General features: G+C 46.2%; 2 protein-coding genes across 2 annotated transcripts in view; one reads left to right on the forward strand and one right to left on the reverse strand.

Annotated features, from left to right (window-relative positions):
- Window positions 1-2751, reverse strand: part of LOC128124843 (phospholipid-transporting ATPase ABCA3-like) — a 103884-nt gene extending 101133 nt beyond the window's left edge. Inside the window, 1 exon segment of the mRNA XM_052761581.1 lies at window positions 2388-2751. The gene's annotated coding sequence lies outside the window, so the exon portion shown is untranslated.
- A 2241-nt stretch (window positions 2752-4992) lies between these two features.
- On the forward strand, window positions 4993-19551 carry Crym (crystallin mu). Its single transcript, XM_052763284.1, has 8 exons — window positions 4993-5260; window positions 5820-5973; window positions 7823-7885; window positions 8800-8901; window positions 10588-10771; window positions 16132-16253; window positions 16882-16966; window positions 19229-19551. The coding sequence occupies exons 1-8, from the start codon at window positions 5091-5093 to the stop codon at window positions 19291-19293; spliced, it is 945 nt and encodes a 314-aa protein (XP_052619244.1). The 5' UTR covers window positions 4993-5090; the 3' UTR covers window positions 19294-19551.
- Window positions 19552-21398: the final 1847 nt, after the last annotated feature.

Consider the following 21398-nt stretch of genomic DNA (forward strand, 5'->3'; position numbering starts at 1 on the left):
CCATACAGAAAAGCCCCAATGAACCCACAAAAGAAAGTACTAGATCAAGTTAATAAGCTCAGCCAAGTCGAAAGAAACAAGATCACCATACAAAAATCCTTGTTTCTATACACTAGTAATGAACAATCTTTAAAACCCAATTCTATTTACCAGAGCATCAGAAAGTAAAACAGTAAAAATAAATTAAGGAAGTATAGGACTTGTACACAAAAAATCTAAAATATGGCTTTAAAAAAAGGAAAGAAGGAAAGAGAAGAAAAAAGCTAAGGCCTAAAGAAACAGAAGAGTGCCCTGTATTCGAAGACCCACTGTATGACAGAAACGCCTCTCAAGTTGATCTTCAGCTCAAAACTCAACTGCCTTGAACAGGCTGGTCCTAAAATTCATATGAAATCCTAAGAAATACTGCATAGACAAACCATTTTTGGAAGGAATCAAGTTGGAAGTCCCACACTTCATACTATTAACGTATCTGCAGAATGTCAGTCATTGTAACAGAACAAAACTGAGAAAAGCACAGGCAGAGTAGGGAAACGTTCCTTGCACCATGGACATCATGCTTGCTCACTCACCAGGAAAAAGACACAAGTTTCAACAAATGTGCTCAACTAATGATCCCAGGGCAAAGGAGTGAAACTGGGTGTGAATCTTGTGCCATACACAAAATGATCAGTGACATGACGTGGAGGCAAAAGCAAACACTTGGGATCAACAGAAGTCTCGAATCATCATTAACAACAATGCACTCTGGGACAAAGAGTGGAAGGAGGCACTGGCAAATCACATCCTGAACTTACAGAGTAACCCTACCACAACATGCAACCCAACCAAATAATGGGCAACGAGTCCTACAGACATTTCTACAAAGAAACCCTACAGACAGCCAATGTACTAAAAGATCCACACATTATTACTCACAGAAAAATGAAAATTACAAGCTCAATGGGTTCCTGCTTCACATGCCACACACTATACATTCTATATCAAAAACAAAATAGAAAACAATGTGTGCCAAGAAGGTAGAAAACTGGAACCTTTACCCACTGGTGTGGAATGGGGCAGCCCATATTGGAAAACAGATGGGTAGCTTGCTTCTCAAAAAGCCAAATGTCCAATTTTCACATGACTCTCCAATTTCACTCCTAGAAAGCATAAGTATGCCCATACCCTGTCCCTCCCCGCCACCTCCTGCCAAAAAAAAATGTGCAGGACCAGTGAGATGGCTTAGTAGGTGAGGGTGCTTGCTGTCAAGGTTGATGATCTGAGTTTGAGCCTGGGGACCCCCATGGCAGAAGGAGAGAACTTACTCCCACAAGTTGTCCTCTGGCCTCCACACATGTGCATACACACTAAGTAAATAAATGTAAAATAAGACATATATACAAATGTTCACGATGTCAGCATAACCCCAAAGTCCATTTAACTGATGAACAAATACATACAATGTAGTGATTCTCCACAATGGAGTCTCATTTGCCCATATAAGGTGAGGAATGATGCATGGCCCCTGTTACAACGGGTGGGAACTTTGAAAACAGTATGCTAAGCAAAACATATGATTCCATTCATATGAAATGTCCAGACTCCACAAACTCAGACAGAAAAAAGAACAGCAGTTGCCAGGGGCAGCAGGGAGTAGGCAATGGATATCGACTGCTTAGTTAGTGCAGGAGTGATGAAACATTCTGGAATCAGTGAAGACATTATGAGTGTAGTAAAGGACACTCAAAAATATGCTTAAGCTTATGTTGTGCTACTGTAATATTTTAAATAAACAGAACCATGAGATTGATAAAGAATTATTTCTAATTATAGATGAGATACAGCAGTCAACTGACTTAACCCAAGTCAGGTTAAGACTAAAACTGATCCTGGGTCCCAAACCCTTCTTCCCTCTAGCCCCTAAACTGTGAAAATTGTCCATGTCAAAATGGAGTCATGCTATGTGGGATGGTGCATGATGTTAATCACAGACTAAGTAGGCTGAGGCAAGAGGACTTTAGAGGACTGCTTTGGCTACATAGTGAGTTCAAGGCCAGGCAGGTCTAAAGGTCAACAAGACCCTGAATAATAATAATAATAATAATAACAACAACAACAATAATAATAATGATAATGGGACGGCAGGGGAGAGAAGGGGAGGGGAGGAGAGGGGAGGGGAGGGGGAGTCATAAACAAACCAGCCAAACTGGTAAGAATCAGGAGGTTAAAAGGGGAAAGCGTACTACACACATTGCACACGTGCCTATCATAAAACTTTTCCCAAGAATGTCTAAAGGCCCTTTTCTTCTGTTTGCTTTTGGAGACAGGATCTTGCTATGTAGCCCTGTTTGCCCTCAAACTTGCTATTCTCCTGCCTCAGCCTCCAGAATACGTGGATTACTTACGCACAGTTGCTCCTGTCGCCACTTGCTAGGGAAGTCACCGGGACATCTCGCCCCTCAGTCTCCTTAGTGAACGACAGTCAAGACCTGAAACAAACCCCGTGTCAGCCCCAGGCTCTGTTTCAAAACCCAGCACAACGGACTTCTTCAGAAGTGCCCCATCTCCATCTCCTTGGAGATGGATGTGCCTTGTGTGCACAGGATACACAGCCCAGACTCTAACTCTAATTTAGACAGTTACTCCTCTCTTTTAGGCTGGCAGCAAACATACACACGGAAATTGGTTCCCGTCCCTATGGGTGTGTGCGGAGGGAGCCACGCTGGACTCCTGGGGCGTCGAAGGGCAGCCGCAGAACAGGTCCACGACACACACCTCTCAGACCCCACAACAGCCGCCTCCACGGCCACGAGGGGACGCGCGTCGCCCGGGCACCGCTCCTCCTCTCAACGCTCTAGCCAACCGCCTGGCGGCGCGGACCAGTCGGGACCGACGGGGGCGCGCAATGGGCACGGGGACGCGCGCCGGAAGGAGCCGTCTGGATGTCGCCCGCGCATGCGCCCTGGAGCCTCCCCCCCACCCCCCCCCACTCCGCGGGTTCGGCTGGCGCGCTCGCTCGTCCGCATCCAGAGACTCCTAGTAAATAAAGCCAGCAAGACGGTTGAGGCGACGGCAGAACTCAGAAGCCCACATAAATACAATATTTTCAATCTTTTTGAAGCAAAAGCAAATGTTTAAGAAGCTGTCCTAGAGTCCAAAGCAAAAGAGAAACTCCGTTATTCTGATTTCTATTGAATTTTTTGATGTTTTGTCTAGTGTTGTTCTCCTTCGGTTAATTTTTTAAAATTTTCATTATTTTAATATTTCTCTTGAGTGCTGACTGTTATTTCCTGAGTGTGTCCAATAAATTTTGTTGAATCAGTATTGCTGCAGCCTGGGGACCACTCTGCCCTGCTGTCACTTTTAGCGCATTGGCAGCAGTCTAGGGAAGGGCAAGCGACCCACTCCTTCCTAGATCTGTAGGTGGTCAGCAGAGAATTTCCCCAGGCTTCGGGAGAGGGCAGGGGAGAGACACAGCAGCTTCCCCTGCATTCCTAGTGAGTTAATTAATAGCCTTTCTCTCAAGTCATTACTATGCTCAATAATAGTTGTATTATATTAATAATAATAACAAAAATTAAAGCTGGCTCTGGTGGTACACACCTGCTGTCCTAGCACCTGGGAAGTGGAGGCAGGAGCATGGGGAGTTCAAGGCCAGCGTTGGCTATGTAGGGATTTTGAAGCCTGTCTGGCCTAGGCGAGATACTATTTCAAAACCAAACAAGGGGCAGGAGGGAGGACTCTGCTGTTAAGAGCTCTTACTGCTCTTCCAGAGGACCCAGTTCGGTCCATAGCACCCATGTATGGTGGCGGCTTACAGCGGCCTGTAACCTCCACTTCCAGGAGATCAGATGCCCTCTTTTGTCCTCCTTGGAAACCTGCACACATGTCACACACACACACACACACACACACATACACACACACACACACACACACACACACGTACACACCCCAAATGAAGCCTAACTGCTGCTGACTCTGTGGACGACCTTGGACAGACCCCAGAACCTAAAATAATAAGGCTACCAACAGCACCTCCAGGCCTCAGCTGCTTTTGGTGTAGTCAAATGAGACAAGCTGTTGTTGCTGCTATTATTTTTTAGAACTCTGGCTTCTTTGCTCCTTCCTGACACCTTACCACCCTGGGTTAGAATAGTCCCTTTTCTTTGAGTTCCCGAAAGCACTTCCTCCGCCACTGGTTGAGGGTTAGGCATCTGTACTCCATCAACAGTGGAGGGTTAGCTGTCAAGATCGTGGCTGATTTCCTTCCATTTTATGCATGTTGTCTGTTCTTCAAATACAAGATGAACTTAAAAAAAAAAAAACAAACCCCATTTGGCTCTTTATGTGACCGGGTTACTCTTGCCTGAGACTTTAAGGTGAAGGTTGTTTTGTTTAACCTGAGTCAACTGTGTGCTTAAAACACCGGCTAATGTCTAGGTGTGGCTGTGGGAGAGAGACTGGGAATAGAAGAAACTCCAGAAGGAGTTAAAAGTATGAGCCGGGCGGTGGTGGCGCACGCCTTTAATCCCAGCACTCGGGAGGCAGAGCCAGGCGGATCTTTGTGAGTTCGAGGCCAGCCTGGTCTCCAAAGCGAGTTCCAGGAAAGGCGCAAAGCTACACAGAGAAACCCTGTCTCGAAAAACCAAAAAAAAAAAAAAAAAAAAAAAAAAAAAGTATGACATAACCCTCCAAGCCCCTTTTCACCGGAGCAAGCACTAAGAGCGCCCTGTCATCTCTCCTGTCTTTCTCACAATACCAGCCCCAGTGGAGCTGGTGTGGAGGGACAAAGGTGGAACCCCAAAGTCTCCACACACACAGCGTGCCCAGGGATGTGGCGATGGCTAATTACGGGAATGGGAATAGTAGATTCAAGAATTATCACTGCAGCCTGCTGCCTTGATTCCAATCTGGGGAGAAGTGTCCGGGAACCCTAGGAGTTGGGGTGGGCGGCGGGGGCGGGGCCGGGCCCGAGGGGCGGGGCGGACGATGCTCCGCCCCGGGAAGGCTGCCCAGCGCTGCTGCGCTGGCCCTGCGCTCATTTAGGGCTGGGATCAGGGAAAGTGGAGTGAGTCTCCAGCCCGGGTTTGAAGGCAGGTGGCGAGATGAGGCGGGCTCCAGCGTTCCTGAGCGCAGCCGAGGTGCAGGACCACCTTCGCAGCTCCAGCCTCCTCATCCCGCCCTTGGAGACCGCTCTGGCCAACTTCTCCAGAGGTCCCGATGGAGGGGTCATGCAGCCGGTGCGCACCGTGGTACCGGTAGCCAAGCACCGAGGGTGAGTGAAGAAGAGACCAGAAGGGGATGGGAGAAAGGGTTTCGAGAGAAAGACGAGGGGGAACCCAAGGGAAGAGGTGGGAGAAGAGAGGAGAGGTCTTGCTTGATCTCTGCTAATGACAGCTGCTGTTTAAGGAGCACTACCCTCCGGCCTTGTGCCGAGAGGTCGCTTTACAGGTGCCACCTGCTGGGATTCAACTCGCCCGCCCGCCGGCCTTACTTAGCAGGGGAGGAGGTTCTGAGGTAGTCACTCTGCTAGCTGAAAACTGGGACTCAGAGAGGTAAAGTGATTTACTGAAGCTTACACAGCTGAGAAGTGGCAGGGCTGTGATGGCTTTCTGGTCCAGAGCCAGGCTGGAAGTCCCGCCCCAGAGAAGGGCAGAAGGGCAGAGGAATGAAGGCACAGGGAGCAGCGTGCCAGCAGTGATGGAGGAAGGCAGATAAATGAGACTTTATAGATCACTTAGCATTGACTGGAAGGAGTTGAATCTCTCTCTCTCTCTCTCTCTCTCTCTCTCTCTCTCTCTCTCTCTCTCTCTCTCTCTCTCTCTCTCCTTCAGCTTCCTGGGAGTCATGCCAGCCTACAGTGCTGCTGAGGATGCCCTCACAACCAAGTTAGTCACCTTCTACGAGGGCCACAGCAACACATCCTCCGTCCCCTCCCACCAGGCTTCAGTGCTTCTCTTTGATCCCAACAATGGCTCCCTGCTGGCGGTGAGCAACCTTTTCTCCCTTGGGGCAGAGTGGGTAAAGCAAGTCCCCCCTGGAGTAGAGAGTGTCCCTTGGGCCCAGAATTAAGCCTAAAAGCTAGTTCTCCGTGAGAAGTAACATATAATCGCAAGTGATCAGACATGAGACCGCAAAGGTGACCTACGGCAGCATCTGTTTCTAGGACTGCTTTGAGCCCACAGAGGCTGCAAGTGTGTGGCTGTGGAAATAACAGTCCTGTTATGCCAATCCTGTTATTCGTGTTTGTGTTCTTGTCACACACTCAGACACTCCAAACTCACAGCTTGAACTAAAGCAGTAGCTGAGGAAACATTTGCTCATTGAACCCCTCCCCCAGAGGACTATCCCCTAGCCTGTGGGTGTCTTTCTGACATCTGGTTTAGGAAGGTGTGAAAAGAGCAGTAGCTCACATTTGTGTGTGTGTGTGTGTGTGTGTGTGTGTGTGTGTGAGAGAGAGAGAGAGAGAGAGAGAGAGAGAGAGAGAGAGAGAGAGAGAGAGAGAGAGAGAGAGAGAAACACACAGGGTTCTACAGCCAGGAAGTACATAATATTGTTGCCCCACTTTGGAGACTAGGAGTGAGTCACAGCCGCTGTGCTCAACTTACCCCCCTACTAAGCAAGGCTGGCCTTCAAACCTCTTCATTCTAAGACAATGGTGTATCAAGTCCTAGACTATGTTCTACTGCCCTGTCTGTCTGTCTGTCTGTTTGCTGTGTCCCAGGCCAGCCTCACACACATGATCTTCCTGCCTCAGCCTGCCAAGTGGTAAATGTGAACAAGGTGCTTCCCCTTTAATTTTTGTCGAGGTCCCTGAGGCTCAGGTTAGTAAAGATCCTTGGCTTGAGGTCAGACAGCCGGTAAGTGAAGATCACTCCTAGATTCATCTGACTAACACTGGTGTGATACTCTAACTCTTAGAGGGCTTCGAGCAGGCTCTCAGGCCCCCAACCCCTTCTCTGAATGTCCGAATCCTTAAGGAGTCTAGCCAGACTAGTTCTTCTTCCCCAACCTGTGCTCACCTGGTGGCAGTAGGTAGCATCTATGCTGCCTGTGACAATGAAGTTCCACTTCTGGAATCTCCACCTTTTGCACTAGATGGCAGGGCTTTGGGGCTCTGCTGAATATTCTGTAGCTATCGGATTCGGCTTCGTGCCCGTAAAACGAGAACAATAGCACTGGCTTTTTGAGAGTCGGCTGAGATGAGTGAAAGGGTGGCAGTTATTGTTAGCCAGGCAAAATGTTCAGCCCTCCTTGGGCATCAGAACCTCCTGGGGAGCCTTGGAAACCAAGGATAGCTGGATCCCACCCCTAGGGACTCAATTTTCTTGGTTCTCCTTGTGCCAGGAATGGGTCCCAAGACCTTGACCACTGAGCTGCATACCCCAAGCCAGAGAGTCAGCCTGAGTCATTCTGAAGTCCGTGGGTTCTGGGAATAGTGTCTTTCCAAAGCTCCTGATATGTGAAGTGACAATAATATCCCTGAAGTTTCACCTCGGCTTGGAGATCTGAGAATCCCAGGGCAAGAACACAAGAGGGGTGATGCTTGAGTGCTTCATGTACGCAGCGGCTTCCCTGTATGCAGATGTGTTTAGCGCTTGCTCTCAGTACCTTCTGCCCTTTGGCATCCTCTTCATTTTTGCAGGTGAAGGGTCCAATGCATAGAGATTAGTGCTCAAAGCCTCAGGGCTCCTAAGTGGAGGAATCGCATCTGAGCTGACCCCAAGTCTCATATTCACTGTAGCTCTACAGAGCTGCCCAGAGCTGCCTCCAGAGCGGCTCCTCTGGGTTGCAGTCCCAGGAGGGCACCTTCCTCACTGTCTTTCCTTCCTCCAAGGTCATGGATGGAAACGTCATAACTGCAAAGAGAACAGCAGCTGTGTCTGCCATTGCCACAAAGGTAAGACCAGTGGCTGCACTGTGCTAGCCAGATTAGATCTGGAGAGGGGAGGAGTGCGGAACATATTGCTGCCTCTGTTCATAGCTGGAACTCTGAGTACCAATATGAGTTATTAAGAAAGCACAGTAATTCACAAAGTTACTGATTGTGTGCCACGTAATTCCAAACACCTCCAATGCACAATTCCCTATCTTCCTATCTCAAAAAGTAAAGTGGAAAGTGATGTGACTTTTTAAAAATTAAATGGTATTAATCTGGGATAACGGTGCACAACTACACTCCCAGCATTTGGAGATGAGGCAGGAGGATCACCATGAGTTATAGGACAGCCTAGACTACATAATGAGACCATATCTCAAAAGAGTAAGTGGAAGAAAATGGAGTTCTGTGGGAATGATTGGAATTTGTTTTGTTTTGTTTTTGTTTTTGTTTTTTTCATTAAGAAGGACAAGGGCTTAGAATGCTAGTTTTCCTAGGTATAACAGAAGTGCCATGACCCAAGGGAGGGTTGGCATGACAAATCAGGTGTTTAGATTATTTAGAAGGTGCATGGCTCCTGAGTAACAACACCTAAGGTTAACCTGTTCTCCACAGGCATGTGCACACATGTATACACACACATGTATACACACAAACACACACACACACACACACACACACACACACACACACACACACACGGAGTGTCCATCTCATACAGTCCTTGCTCAGACCAAATGAGATCATGAGAGTTGAGAACTGGCACACAGTAGGTCCTCAGTGAAGGCTTCTTCCTCTGCAGAAGGCAAATGGAAACAAAGTGACATTTCTATGTTGCCCACCAGCTCTTGAGGGTAGCTGAAGCCTCCTGGCCACCTGATGTTCGGCTGTTTTTGCTTTTACCCGCTGACCTTTGCCACCCTGTTTCCTCTCAGTTTTTGAAACCCCCAAACAGTGACGTGCTGTGCATCCTTGGGGCTGGGGTCCAGGCGTACAGTCATTATGAGATCTTCACAGAACAGTTCTCCTTCAAGGAGGTGAGTGAGGGTGGGGTCTGGGGAGGGAGGAGATGGGCCAGGGGCCTCTGGGTACCACCCAACACAGGCAAACAGCGGGGTGAGTCCAGTGTAGATCACCTTTACCTTTATGACCTCCCCATGGAGACGAGAACTGGGATGCCTCTTTTCAGACTCGTGGCTCACAGGACACACACCTGGGGATGCCACCAGCCACCCAAGTGATTCTGTGACACTCCTTGGGTATCAGCTGCACTTCCAGCCCCTCCCCGTGCGTCTCTTAAAAGTCTCTGAGAGGCTTTAAGAATTTAGGGCCGTGGATCCAGAATCAGATCGTAGGCCTGGTGAGCAGAGGACACAGCTTCCTTCTGCTGCTGTGGACAGATCTTGCCACCTCCCACCTGCTGTGGCCCTCGCTTCGCTGGAAATGTTCAATGATTTTTTTTTTCATTTTAATGTATGCCTGTGAGAGTGGTGGAAGTGATGTGAAGTGTGCATTTTTTTTTTTGTTGTTTTGTTTTTCGAGACAGGGTTTCTCTGTGTAGCTTTGCGCCTTTCCTGGAACTCACTTGGTAGTCCAGGCTGGCCTCGAACTCACAGAGATCCGCCTGGCTCTGCCTCCCGAGTGCTGGGATTAAAGGCGTGCGCCACCACCGCCCGGCTGAAGTGTGCATTTTTATGATAAAAATAATCCTGCTGTCTCGAGAAATATAGATTGTAAAGAAGAAGAAGAAGAAAAATAACCATTTACCTGTTTGCAAAGACTGACAGGTAGTTTCCAGGCTCCTCTCATCTGCGTCTTCCAGCAGCTTTAACCTTGTTGGAGGCACACAGTGTGTATCCCACGTTTTCGTCAATGGTTCCAACATCACTGTTGCAGATTACCTAAATTTTGCATAATATTTGCACAGTTTTCTATCAGAAAAGATGACATAGCAGTGACTTATTACTGGGTGTGTTGAGTCATTCACCCTACTTGATGAGCTTAGATGTAAAGCTAATTTTTCCATATTTCTTGATGAGAGAGTCTTTGGGCCTTATTTTTAGTTGAAGACTGGCAGCCTCTGACCCAGACATTGAAACTCGCTAGTAAACTCACAAGAATACCGCTCTTGATGCTGCCAGCATCCATCTACCTCCAGCCCAGCACCTTCCAGGATTCTGTGGCTTTCATAATTGGTCTTTTTGTCAGTTACACCATTCACCTAAAATATGTTTGCTTTTTGATCCTTCCTTATACGTCAATGATCAAGCTCTTCCAAGACAAAGCACTCTTTTCATGAGTCTTGTATCTGCTGACACTCCAATACAGGGCTTCAAACATAGACTAGGTTCCACACTGTCTTTGCCCAGTTATCATTTCTATTTCACAGATGTGGAAACTGAGGCTGAATGGGAGGGGAAATCATCGCAGGGATAGCATAAAGGAAGAGTTGGTGCCAAGCCTGCATGGCTCCAGACCCTTCTTTGTAATCATTAAGCCATCAAAGCTGTGTCCTGGCCCAAGACTGGAAAGTACCCACTTTCTTTAAAGGAGAGGTCATTTTCATTTGTCTGAGCAGATATCGGTTCAGATTAATACTGTGTTCTTGATCAAATGTCCATTCTTTAAAGACACCTTTGTCACCACCTCAGAGCAGTGTCAGTTGGTGTGACATACGCAGTAAAGAAATGCATCAGTGTGTCCCTTTTGTTACCCACTCTAAGGTGAGAATATGGAACCGCACTAGGGAAAACGCAGAGAAGTTTGCAAGCACAGTGCAAGGAGATGTTCGGGTCTGTTCATCGGTGCAGGAGGCTGTGGCAGGTGCTGATGTCATCATCACAGTCACCATGGCAACAGAGCCCCTTTTATTTGGTGAATGGGTGAAGCCGGGGGCTCACATCAATGGTAAGTAGAAAGGCTTCGTGTTTGCAAACTGGACCCAGGCTCTGTGTGTAAAAGTGCTTCCTCCATCATACAGAATGCTCAAATCTTTTAGTTTTTCTCTGTGTCAGGGTCTCGCTTTAAACTTGCTATCCTCCTGCCTCGGCCTCCTGAGTGTTTAGATTATAGGTGTCTATCCCCAGTCCTGTCTCTGCCTGCTTTTTTAAGGGTATCAGAAGTATATGAGCCTACACTGAAATGCAAGGTGATAAGATGGAGAATTGAAGGCTAGCCTAGGCGACTTACAGAGAACCTGTTTCAGAACCCAAAGACAAGGGAAAGATGAGATAGGCCCAGAAAACTGTGTCTCAAAATGTGAAAGGAAAATTAAATGTAAAACTGGTGAATATTTCACTAATTAATGTCCTGTGGAATGGAACATTGCCACAAATGGTCAGCTATAACTTCATTCTTAAATATGACAACATTCAAATCCTAATGGACAAACAGTGTTTCATTTTGGTTTGTTTGGATGGACTTTTTGAGACAAAGTCCCTCTGTGTGACCTTGAACTTGTAATCTTCCCTCCTGTGCCTCCCAAGACTTGCACGACAGGCCTGATCCACCACTCTGGTCTGAATAGTTTGTTCTTAACATATAGAACTATAAACAATTTCCAAAAATAACCACAGCACAAAAAGGATTTAATGTGACATATGGTGTTTTAAATATGTGTAATAGGAGGTGGAGTCGGAGAGGGTATTCTAAGCATAAGACACTTGGGGCCTCTGAAGATCTTCAAATAACCTTAGAGATTATCGAAAGAAATGGGCTCTATAAAATACTTACCTATTGTAGATGTCTGTCGTGTGTGTGTGCATGTGCATGTGAACCCTTAAGTGTTTGTAGTGTATGTGTGTGTGCATGTTGATGTTGGATTTTCTACAGTTACTCTCCATCTTATTTTTGAGACATGTTTCTCACAGCATCCAACACTCACTAATTAGCTAGACTGGCTGGCCAGAGAACTGCAGGGACCACCTACTTCTGTCTAGTGTCCACCCACCCCACAGTGTCACAGATATGAATAACCATGACCACTGTTTTTACATGGATGCTGGGTACATAATTCCACAGCAAGTACTTTACTGTTTGATCTACCTCCCCAACCCTCTTGATTGTGATATATAAATATTTCATATGTATATATAGTATATATATGTTATATATGTATAATGTATATATGTTACATATAGTTACTTAATCCTTACAGCAACCTTTTAAGATAAGAGACAATGATTATTATAACCCCTAGTTTATAGGTGGGTAAACCAAGGCAGGGAGACATTCAGTAACTTTCAAGAGTCAGAGACTCTTGGGGACAAAGTTGGGTTTGAACTGAGGTAGTCTGTCCTCAGAGCTGGCTCTAGGCTCTTGAACAGTACTCAACATTATCTTCCAATAAGAAGTCTTTGATTGCCAGGCAGCCATCCAGCCAAGGATTGAGGATTCTAGCAGTGCTCCACCATGTAATGACAAGAACATGGTGTCATCTCAGAAGCTGAGTGCTCTGCACACATAGGCAGATGAGCAGGCAGGAAATCAAGTCGAGAGATTGTGTGTTCATTCATAAATGTTTACTGGCTCTACTCCATGGGACAGCCATTGTTCTAGCTGCTGGGGGGATGCCACAGTAAATGGAGCATCCGAGGTCAAGGCTTTCCTCTTGGCTTTATTATGCTTGTGAGGAGGCTGTACAACAAACAGGATGCTCTAAGAGCCTGACAGTGGACGCAGAAGGGGGAAGTTGAGGTAGATCCTTTTGATCCACTTACCAGAAAAGCTGCCTGGGGAGGTGACTTGGGGCTGTGACCCAAATGATAAGGAAGAGCAAGTCGTGTCAAGGACTGAAGAGAGGGTGTTCTAGGCAGACAGAAGACTACAAACAAGGGCTCTGAGGGGGGGCGAACACAGCAATCTGAGGACTAGGCCGAAGCGAAGCCAAGGTCTCAGTCTTCAGGGAAATGATGCCATGATACAGGTCCAGGAAGAAGCTAAGAGGTGGCTTAGTTGGCAGGTGAACGGTGGATCGAGGTGTGCTTCTTGGACTCAAAACTGTCTGGAAGGACTTGAGGAATCCAGAGGGACAGTTCTTGGTGAAATGTGTTCCCAAGGGCAGAACTGAAGCTGCAGCTGACTGACTTGGTTTTAATTTTGTTTTCAAACTTAACCAGTGAGAATCCATTCAAGGTTAGGCTGGTCCTCTGCTTAAAGTCTTGCAAGGATGAAATCTGTGTTCACTGGGCTATAAACTCATCTAGTATCAAAGGTCCTCTTCCAGGCTCTTGTGGTAGCAGGGTCCAGCCCCATATGCTATAGACAGAGGACCTGTTTCTGGAGGTTACTTTTAGTTCCTAAGCACCTTCCACCACACCCAAAGCCAGCTACAATGAGTTCTTTAAATTCATTGTCTATCTATCTATCTATCTATCTATCTATCTATCTATCTATCTATCTATCTATCTATCTATCTACATATCTATTTCAATATCTATATATTTCTAGAAGGGGATGGCCTGATATGGAGTCAAGATACTTCTTTTTGTGATCCCTTGACCTAGGCACAAAGTTTCTTTGTGTGTTCATAGATCTTTCAAATATGCTTTATTAAAGTGTGTCTCAGTGATAACAGTGAAACACCAAAGACATATTTTAGTTGTTTATAGCCCTGCTAAAGGGCAGACCTGGCTCTAACCTCCTCCACACATTACACTTCTTTACTACTAGACCCACTTCCCATTCATTTCATCAGCAAGTCTTCCAAGACCTTCACTCTTTCTAGCCCCGCTGAAGCAAGGCCAAGTTCTGATCTGGGTCAGACTGCTGATTTGCTGTTTGGTCCACTTGCGTCTGCCTGAGTGGCCTCACACAGCCCTTTGGGAATTCATCCTGCTGGAGGCAGGGGCTGTCTGTAAAAAGCAGGGAAGGGGGCAGCCCCAGAAACTGGGAGCTTTCCCCACCACCTTATGATTTATTTACAAGCTTCATTAGTGAGTACTTTTGTTCTATAGAATCCCCCACCAACAGCCTTCAAGATAAGCATCGTTACACTGCTCTCTGGAAATCAGAGCTCATAATGACAGAAAAGAGAACACATGAGGACATGGACAGCACTCTAAGGAGGCACATAAATGCTGCCTTGTATTTGGATAAAATTTTATAATATTTCAAAGACCACCTAGCTACCCTGGCTCCAGCCAGCAGACGGCTGGGTTTGGATGACAGAATAACATATGCAAATAGATTTCCTGCTCCTCTTCATAAACAGTGGGGAGAGAGGGCTGTCTGGTAACAGAGGATATGCACTCATACATAATAGCCATTAGCTAGAGCTGGATATGACTGTCCCCTGGAGAAATATGTGCTCTCTTCTGTGTGACCAGGACAACAATATTTCCAGTCCCGCTGTTGGCTTTGTTCCTGTTCATTTCTTCCTGGCTCTGCAGGCATTTGGTTACAGCCTGTGCATTATCCTATGTCCTTGTAACAGGAGACATGATACAATAGATTCATTGCTCCCGTCTGCAGAAGGACAAGGTCAATGATCAAGGCCTAACAGCCCGTTTGTGTTTTGTGGGGTGTTTAGTTTGTTTGTTTTTTTTCTTCCTCCTCCCTGATCCTCCTTTTCATCCTCCTTATCCTCCTCTTCCTGTTCTTCTTCTTTTAAAAAACATGTGTGCACACATGCATGACCCCCCCCCCCCAACACACACATATGGAAGTCAGAGGGCAAACTCAGCTATCGGTTCTGGCTCCCACTTTGTTTGAGACAGCATCTCTTGCTGTTCACCTATGTGTTCTCCAAGCTAACTGGCCTCAGAGGTTCCAGGGATTCTCCTGTTTCTGCCTCCCACTGGGATCCCAGATGTGCATTATGGCGTTCAGCTTTCTGCAGATTCTGGAGAGTTCAGTTCAGGTGGTCACATTTGCATGCTATGTGCTTTACCCACAGGGTCATTCCCCCATCATCAGTCTTCTTTTTGTCAAGACCATCTCAAGTCCAGGTTTTCTCTCTTCTCCCTCTTCTGCCAGTCCTGGGGATTGACCTTAGGGGCTCACACATGCGGGGCAGGTGCTGTGCCACGGAGCTACAGTTACAGCCCTCCCAACTGTCTTTTTCTTATGGCTTCTTTGTGGCCTTAACACTGGGCTCTTTGTCATGACTACAGAAAAAAAACAGTTTCAGGTGAGGAACAGGGATGACTGAGGAGCAAACCCACTGAAGACAAGGAGCAGTGGGTCTCGGTTCTGTGGCTTCTGCAATTGGCTGCCACTCCTGGGAAGAGGAGACCCTGGAGTGAAAGCCTGGGGCTCTCTCTGACCCAGATTCATTGATGACTTGGGTAGCAGGCCCCTTCACTCTTCACAGCGTCAATGTGTGCATCTATGAATGGAACCAGACACTGGAGACTACGTGAGGTCCATAAATAGCACATATGGAAAACACAACATGGACAGCATTTGCCTTAGAAGTGAGTGCTGTGCTGGAGAGATGGCTTAGCGGTTAGGAGTATGTACTGCTCCTGCAGAGGACCTGAGTTCAGCTCCTTCCATCCATGTTGGGTGGCTCACAACTGCCTATAAATCCGGTTCTAAAGAGCATCTGACCTCTGACCTACTCAGGCACCTGCACTCACATGCACATACCCACACCAGACACACACACATAAATTTAAAATAATGAAAGTAAATCTTTAAAAAAAAATGAGTGCTGCTAAGTGAACTTAAAATCTTGCAGGAATGAAATAGGGTGTGAGATAGAAAAAAAAAAGAGCTTTGGAGATGGCTCAGTTCATAAAGGGCTCACCGTGAGCATCAGAGCCTGAGTTTAATTCCCAGGCATGGAGGTGTGCACTTGTAATCCCAGTGCTGGGAAGGTGGAGATGGAAAAATCTCTAGGGCTCACTAACCATCCAGCTTGGCCTGACAGCAAGCTTTGTATCCCAGTGAGGGGCTCTGTCTCACAAAACAAGATAGATAGCAATCTTGGGGACCAACACCCTTAACCTCTGACCTTCAGATGCATCTGTACATATATGCACATGCACCTGCGCGCGCGCGCGCGCGCGCGCGCGCGCACGCACACACACACACACACACACACACACACACACACACACACACATAATTTTTAAAAGAATAAAGAAAAATTGTAGGTTGTTTTTTTTAAAACAAGTATTCTATCTTGCTGATTGGGAAGAGCTTGGTCTAAGAGATGAGAAGGAATTCTAGTCTAAATATCCCAACTGGTCCCCCGCTCAACTCTTTCTGTTAATGTGTCCTAGGATTTTCCTGGGCTCAGAGTCTGTTTTGCTATCTTGTAGCCGTTGGAGCCAGCAGACCTGACTGGCGAGAACTGGATGATGAGCTCATGAAGCAAGCGGTGCTGTATGTGGACTCCCGGGAGGCCGCCCTGAAGGAGTCAGGGGACGTTCTGTTGTCAGGGGTGAGCCACTCATGGGCAGAACATTGACTGGCCCTGGCCTGGTTCCCAGGGTTTCACTGCTTTTCCCTCTGGACCTTGGTCATCTCACCTTCTGGTGAGGAAGACATTCCTAAACATCTTGCAGCACTTTTTAATCCCATTCTAGAAAAACATAGCCATATGGCTATGACATGTGTCTTCTTGTCCTTCTGCTTGGAGGGAGAGTTGATTTTTTTTTCCAGTTTGCTGTGCGATCAGGCGGTGGGATGGGAAGTCTGTTGCAGCCTGGAAACCTTTCTGATATGACAGTGCAGTAAGACTGTGTATCCCCTGGCTGCCTATGCCCACTTATAATCGGGATATGGAAGCAAGAAGAGGCTGCCAAAGTGCATGGTCAGATACTAGCACACCAACTTCTTCACAGACAGGGACTTGGCAGGCAGCCTCCAGACAAAATGATCTCTGTGTCCATGGAGTTAAAAACACAAGTGCTACCCCCAAAGGATACCAGAGGGCAGATGCTTCCTAACACCATCCAGTTCACAGATGGTCTTTTCAAAAATTGCTTTTATACTCTCCTATTCAGGAAGGTCCTGTGCTGGCCTGGGATGGTGGCTTCAGCCCTAGTTAGCATGCATTTGTTTCACAGGCTGACATCTTCGCTGAGCTTGGAGAAGTGATATCAGGAGTGAAGCCTGCACAGTGTGAGAAGACCACGGTGTTCAAATCCTTGGGTAAGACCCACAGATTGCTCCCTGGGCACAAATACAACCAGAGCACAGGCAGATGAAAGGAGAAATGAATGGGTCACCAGGCTTTGTGGGTGAATGGTTGGGAAATCATCGCAGAGTCCATCATTTGGATCAATCATTTATGTGTTTGGGTGGAGTAGGTAAGCCTATGAACTCTGGAGTTGGGCAGTCCTGGATTAGATTCCTTCTATAGCATGCACTGGATATGTGACCTTAGGCAAGTGATCAGATGTCTCAGAGCCATAGTTTATTCACCACCTGTTACCTTGAGTTCTTGTGACATCAGTGAGCTATACAAGGAAAAATTTGCACACAGCCAGTGTTGTACTAAATCGCTCAGGTTAGACATAAATGGATTTAGAAGTCAATATCCCTCAGAGGAAGAGAGCAGGGAACAAAGCTGTTAACAGCTGGAAGGAAGTGATAGAGGCAACTGACCCAACGGAGATTGAAACAGGAAGTATCCAGCCTGAGACCCTTCATTTCCCCCTCCCCTCCCACCTGATGCTAATCCTGAGGAGTTCCAAACTGCATGGACCAGTATGGGTGGGGACTCAACAAAGGATGGGCTCACAGTGGAAAGTCTGCCCTTTGGATTAACTCTCTCATTCTGCCATGTTTAAAGAAACCAATGTCTGTGGGAACTGGAGTGATAATCAGCCATTACACTTAAAAATTTGTAAATTATAAGTGGTTAGTAAAGGGATATTACCAGGGCCCCTCACCTTCCATACTTCTTCATACTGAGCAGCAAAACCTTTAATGTTTGCCACAGTTTTAAGAGTACTCTGGATGGCGGGGCATGGTGGCACACACCTTTAATCTCAGCACTAGGGAGGCAGAGGCAGGCAGATCTCTGTGAGTTCAAGACTAGTCTGATCTACATAGCAAGTTCCGGTACATCCAGGACTATATAAAGAGACCCTATCTCAACACACACATACACACACCATACACACACACACACACACACACACACACACACACACACACACACACGCATGCACAGAAAGAGGAGGGGAGAATGAATGTTGGCCAGTAATGAAGCCACTACAGTGAAACAGTATTTGTTGGACATGACAGGACTATTGTACACATGAGCTCACAATGCTTTTACCCTTGCACAAGACCTGTACAAGATCAAGCCAACCAAAAGCATGGATGGGGAATAGGGCTCATTAAGTCTCACCCCTAGCTTAGAAGTTATTGGCAACTGATGGCAGACTGGGTGTTGAAGAGTCAGTTTTTGTCAAGGTCGTGACCCTTGAGAGGCTGCCATGCACATACAAATAGCACTAAGGGTGCTTAGTTTTCAAAAAAAAAAATGCAGGAAGTTTGGAGGGAAAAGTGTTGGGGGATGGGAAGGAATTGGAGACAAGGAAAAGGAGAGAGGATTTGACCAACCCTGTAGTTGTATGAACCATGAGCTACAAATAGTGTCTACATTGTTAAATGATTGGAATGAGGTAAATAAAGGATAGCTTTCAAGACACATAAGAACGATGGGAGAGATTGGGGAAGATGAGGTGGCTTAGTCAGGAAAATGCTTGTCACACAAGCAGGATGGGCTGAGTTTATCCATGTAAAGCGCCAGATGTGGCAGCACATGGTTGAGCTGGTAATTCTGGTGTTGTGGAGGCAGAAGCAGGAAGATCCCCCTGGGGTTCACTGGCCAGCTAGTCTAGCCAAATCAGTGAGCTTGGTGAGAGACCCTGTCTCGGAACAAGATGAAAAACAGGTAAGATGAAGAACAATTTAGTTGAGGAAGATAACTAACATCAACCTACAGCCATCAGCTACACAGACAGGGGAAGGGGATGGAGTGTGTGTGTGTGTGGGGGGGAGGGATTCAAGTTGTAGTGTCAATAAATAAAATCTTGTCAAAACACAGACTCATTTGCTTACCTATGACCTGTGGGTTCTTTCCCACTATAAGGACAGAACTGAACCATTGTAACAGAGACCATATGACTTACAGAGATTAGACTATTCACTGAGCCTCTACTGAAATGTTGCTGACCTCTGAACTAGACCTTGGAGGTTATAAAATGTGGGTGTTTCTTGCTTAGTATCATATTTCTTTTCTTGACCAGTCCTTTGTATACTGAGTCTGAGTGCGCCTCTGGAATAATAATTCCTATGGGCTTAGCAGTGTCCCCACACGGGGTATCAGAAGACAGCCAGGGTTCTTTGGGGCAAAGTTGTTCTGGAAGAAGAAGTGAATCAAATTTCTGTCCATTACAGGGATGGCAGTGGAAGACTTGGTGGCAGCCAAACTAGTGTATGATTCCTGGTCATCTGGCAAGTGAGAGGAAGGGCTGTGCACTGAACTCCGTTACAGCTCAAAGGCCGTCTCATGATGGATGTCCAGATCAATGAGGGAGCCTAGTCCCCGTGAACTGCAGTGGTTTTCATCTTTGAGTGCCGACATCCCTACTCGTGTTTGCAGTTGGGTAGCTAACCCAGGTAACTATTTCTTCTGTTACAAGGTGATGTCATCATTGCCTACTCTCCATCTCACTAGCTTTGTGTGTCTGTGAAATAAATAAAGCATTTCCATTTCTTCAGTGTGTCCTTTGATAACTTCCTGCGAAAGGAAATGAAGGGGTCAAATGCTCACTCAATCCTTAGAGGAGGTGGAATAATATTTTCTCCATTTTAATTGAGTAGAACTTACCATAAAACGTGTGTGTGTATGTGTGTATGTGTGTGTGTGTGTGTGTGTGTGTGTGTGTGCGTGTGTGTTACCATGCTGGGAATCAGACCCAGAGACTCACACATGCTAGGCAAACACAATTCCACTAAACTATGTCCCTAGCGTAGCTTATGACTTTAAGGTGTATCATTCAATGGGTTTGGGTGAGGTTTGTACAGCCAAGTCCAGAATGATCCCATCCCCCCCGAAGAAACCTGGTTCTCACAGAATCATTGCCTGCTTTCTTCCCAGTCTCTGGTTTATACAACTACAGATTTGCCTCTTCAAGAAATGTCACATACATCCAATCTCATGTTACATAGCTTTATGTGTCTATTTTAAATGTTTAAAGAAACATAGATAAGGAGGCTCCTTTGGTCAAAGGTAGCAGAAACTACAACATCATGTGATTCACTTGAACCTAGTGAATCCATGGTGAAAACAATCCATTTGTTCTTTATAACTGAGAGGCCAGTGGGTCCATAAAGAGAATATGTCTCATGGCCAATAGATAAAAAAAAAAAAGGATCAGGAGTCTCCTATTTAGGTTCATTCCCCCAATCTGACTGATGAACTCTCCTTACTATGTAAGCTTTGGTAAAATATGGAGACAGTGTCTCAGGTGGTTTCTAGGGAACTAGAGGGGATCCAGGCATCTACAAAGATGATATGAGATAGAGGCAGGCTCAGAATTCCTTCCTATGACAACTGCTGTTGTGCCCATTATTGAAGACAAGCACAGCTTTAGTCCATAACAAAACACAGTATTTGTAAACAACTACCCCCTAATGTAACATATCCAATATCACATATGCTTCCTGAATCCACTCACGGAAGGAATGAGTGAGTTCATCACCTTTGAGCATCTGTATCATGCATGGAGCCTCCTGAAATAACTCAGATGTGAATGGGAAATCAGCTGGCCAAAAAAAGCTTTTCTAATATTACACATACAGTCAATAGTAAATTCTACCTGGTGGTAGTCTGGCTACAGAATTTCAATAAAACTTAGCTATGGGTTAGGAGTGGTTTCAATTTGAGATTGCCTTTTAACAACTGTCAGCACTAAAAAAATGCAAGATTTTAGCCGGGCGGTGGTGGTGCACACCTTTAATCCCAGCACTCGGGAGGCAGAGCCAGGCGGATCTCTGTGAGTTCGAGGCCAGCCTGGACTACCAAGTGAGTCCCAGGAAAGGCACAAAGCTACACAGAGAAACCCTGTCTCGAAAAACCAAAAAAAAAATTGCAAGATTTTGGAGAGATGATCTATATACATTGCTGGTGGGAAAGTGAACTATGGAAATCAGGGTGGCAGCATTTCCAAAAACTGAAAACAGAGCTCTCATGTGACCCAGCTGTCCCAGTCAACATATCACACAGACCTGCACATCCACAGTTATTGCTGCACTGTTCACAATAACCAGGAAATGGGAGCAGCTGAGATGTCCATCAATAGATGAATGGAAAAAGAAAATGTAGCACATTACACAATGGAATTTTATTCAACTGTAAAGAATGAATTAATATATTTTTCTGGAATCAAGGATTGTTAAGCAAAATAAGCCTCACTCAGAAAGACTAGTATCCCATATTTTCTTCTCATATGCACAATCTAGATGTGTGTGTATGTGAGAGAGAGAGAGAAAAAAAAGAGAAGTTTAAAGAGGTGTAGAATGAAGAGTGAGGAACAATAGAGTAAAATGGAATATAGGTGTGTGT

The sequence above is a fragment of the Peromyscus californicus genome, unplaced genomic scaffold (genome assembly GCF_007827085.1).
Source record: "Peromyscus californicus insignis strain IS unplaced genomic scaffold, ASM782708v3 Scaffold_4__1_contigs__length_199733344, whole genome shotgun sequence".
Lineage (NCBI taxonomy): Eukaryota > Metazoa > Chordata > Mammalia > Rodentia > Cricetidae > Peromyscus > Peromyscus californicus.

What these genes read in the sequence shown, in the direction of transcription:
- Crym (XM_052763284.1), top strand. Translation starts at nt 5,091, where the DNA reads ATGAGGCGGGCTCCAGCGTTCCTGAGCGCAGCCGAGGTGCAGGACCAC. An exon ending in TGTCTGCCATTGCCACAAAG is followed by an intron (nt 7,886 to 8,799) that starts GTAAGACCAGTG and finishes GTTTCCTCTCAG; the next exon opens with TTTTTGAAACCCCCAAACAG. An exon ending in CACGGTGTTCAAATCCTTGG is followed by an intron (nt 16,967 to 19,228) that starts GTAAGACCCACA and finishes TGTCCATTACAG; the next exon opens with GGATGGCAGTGGAAGACTTG.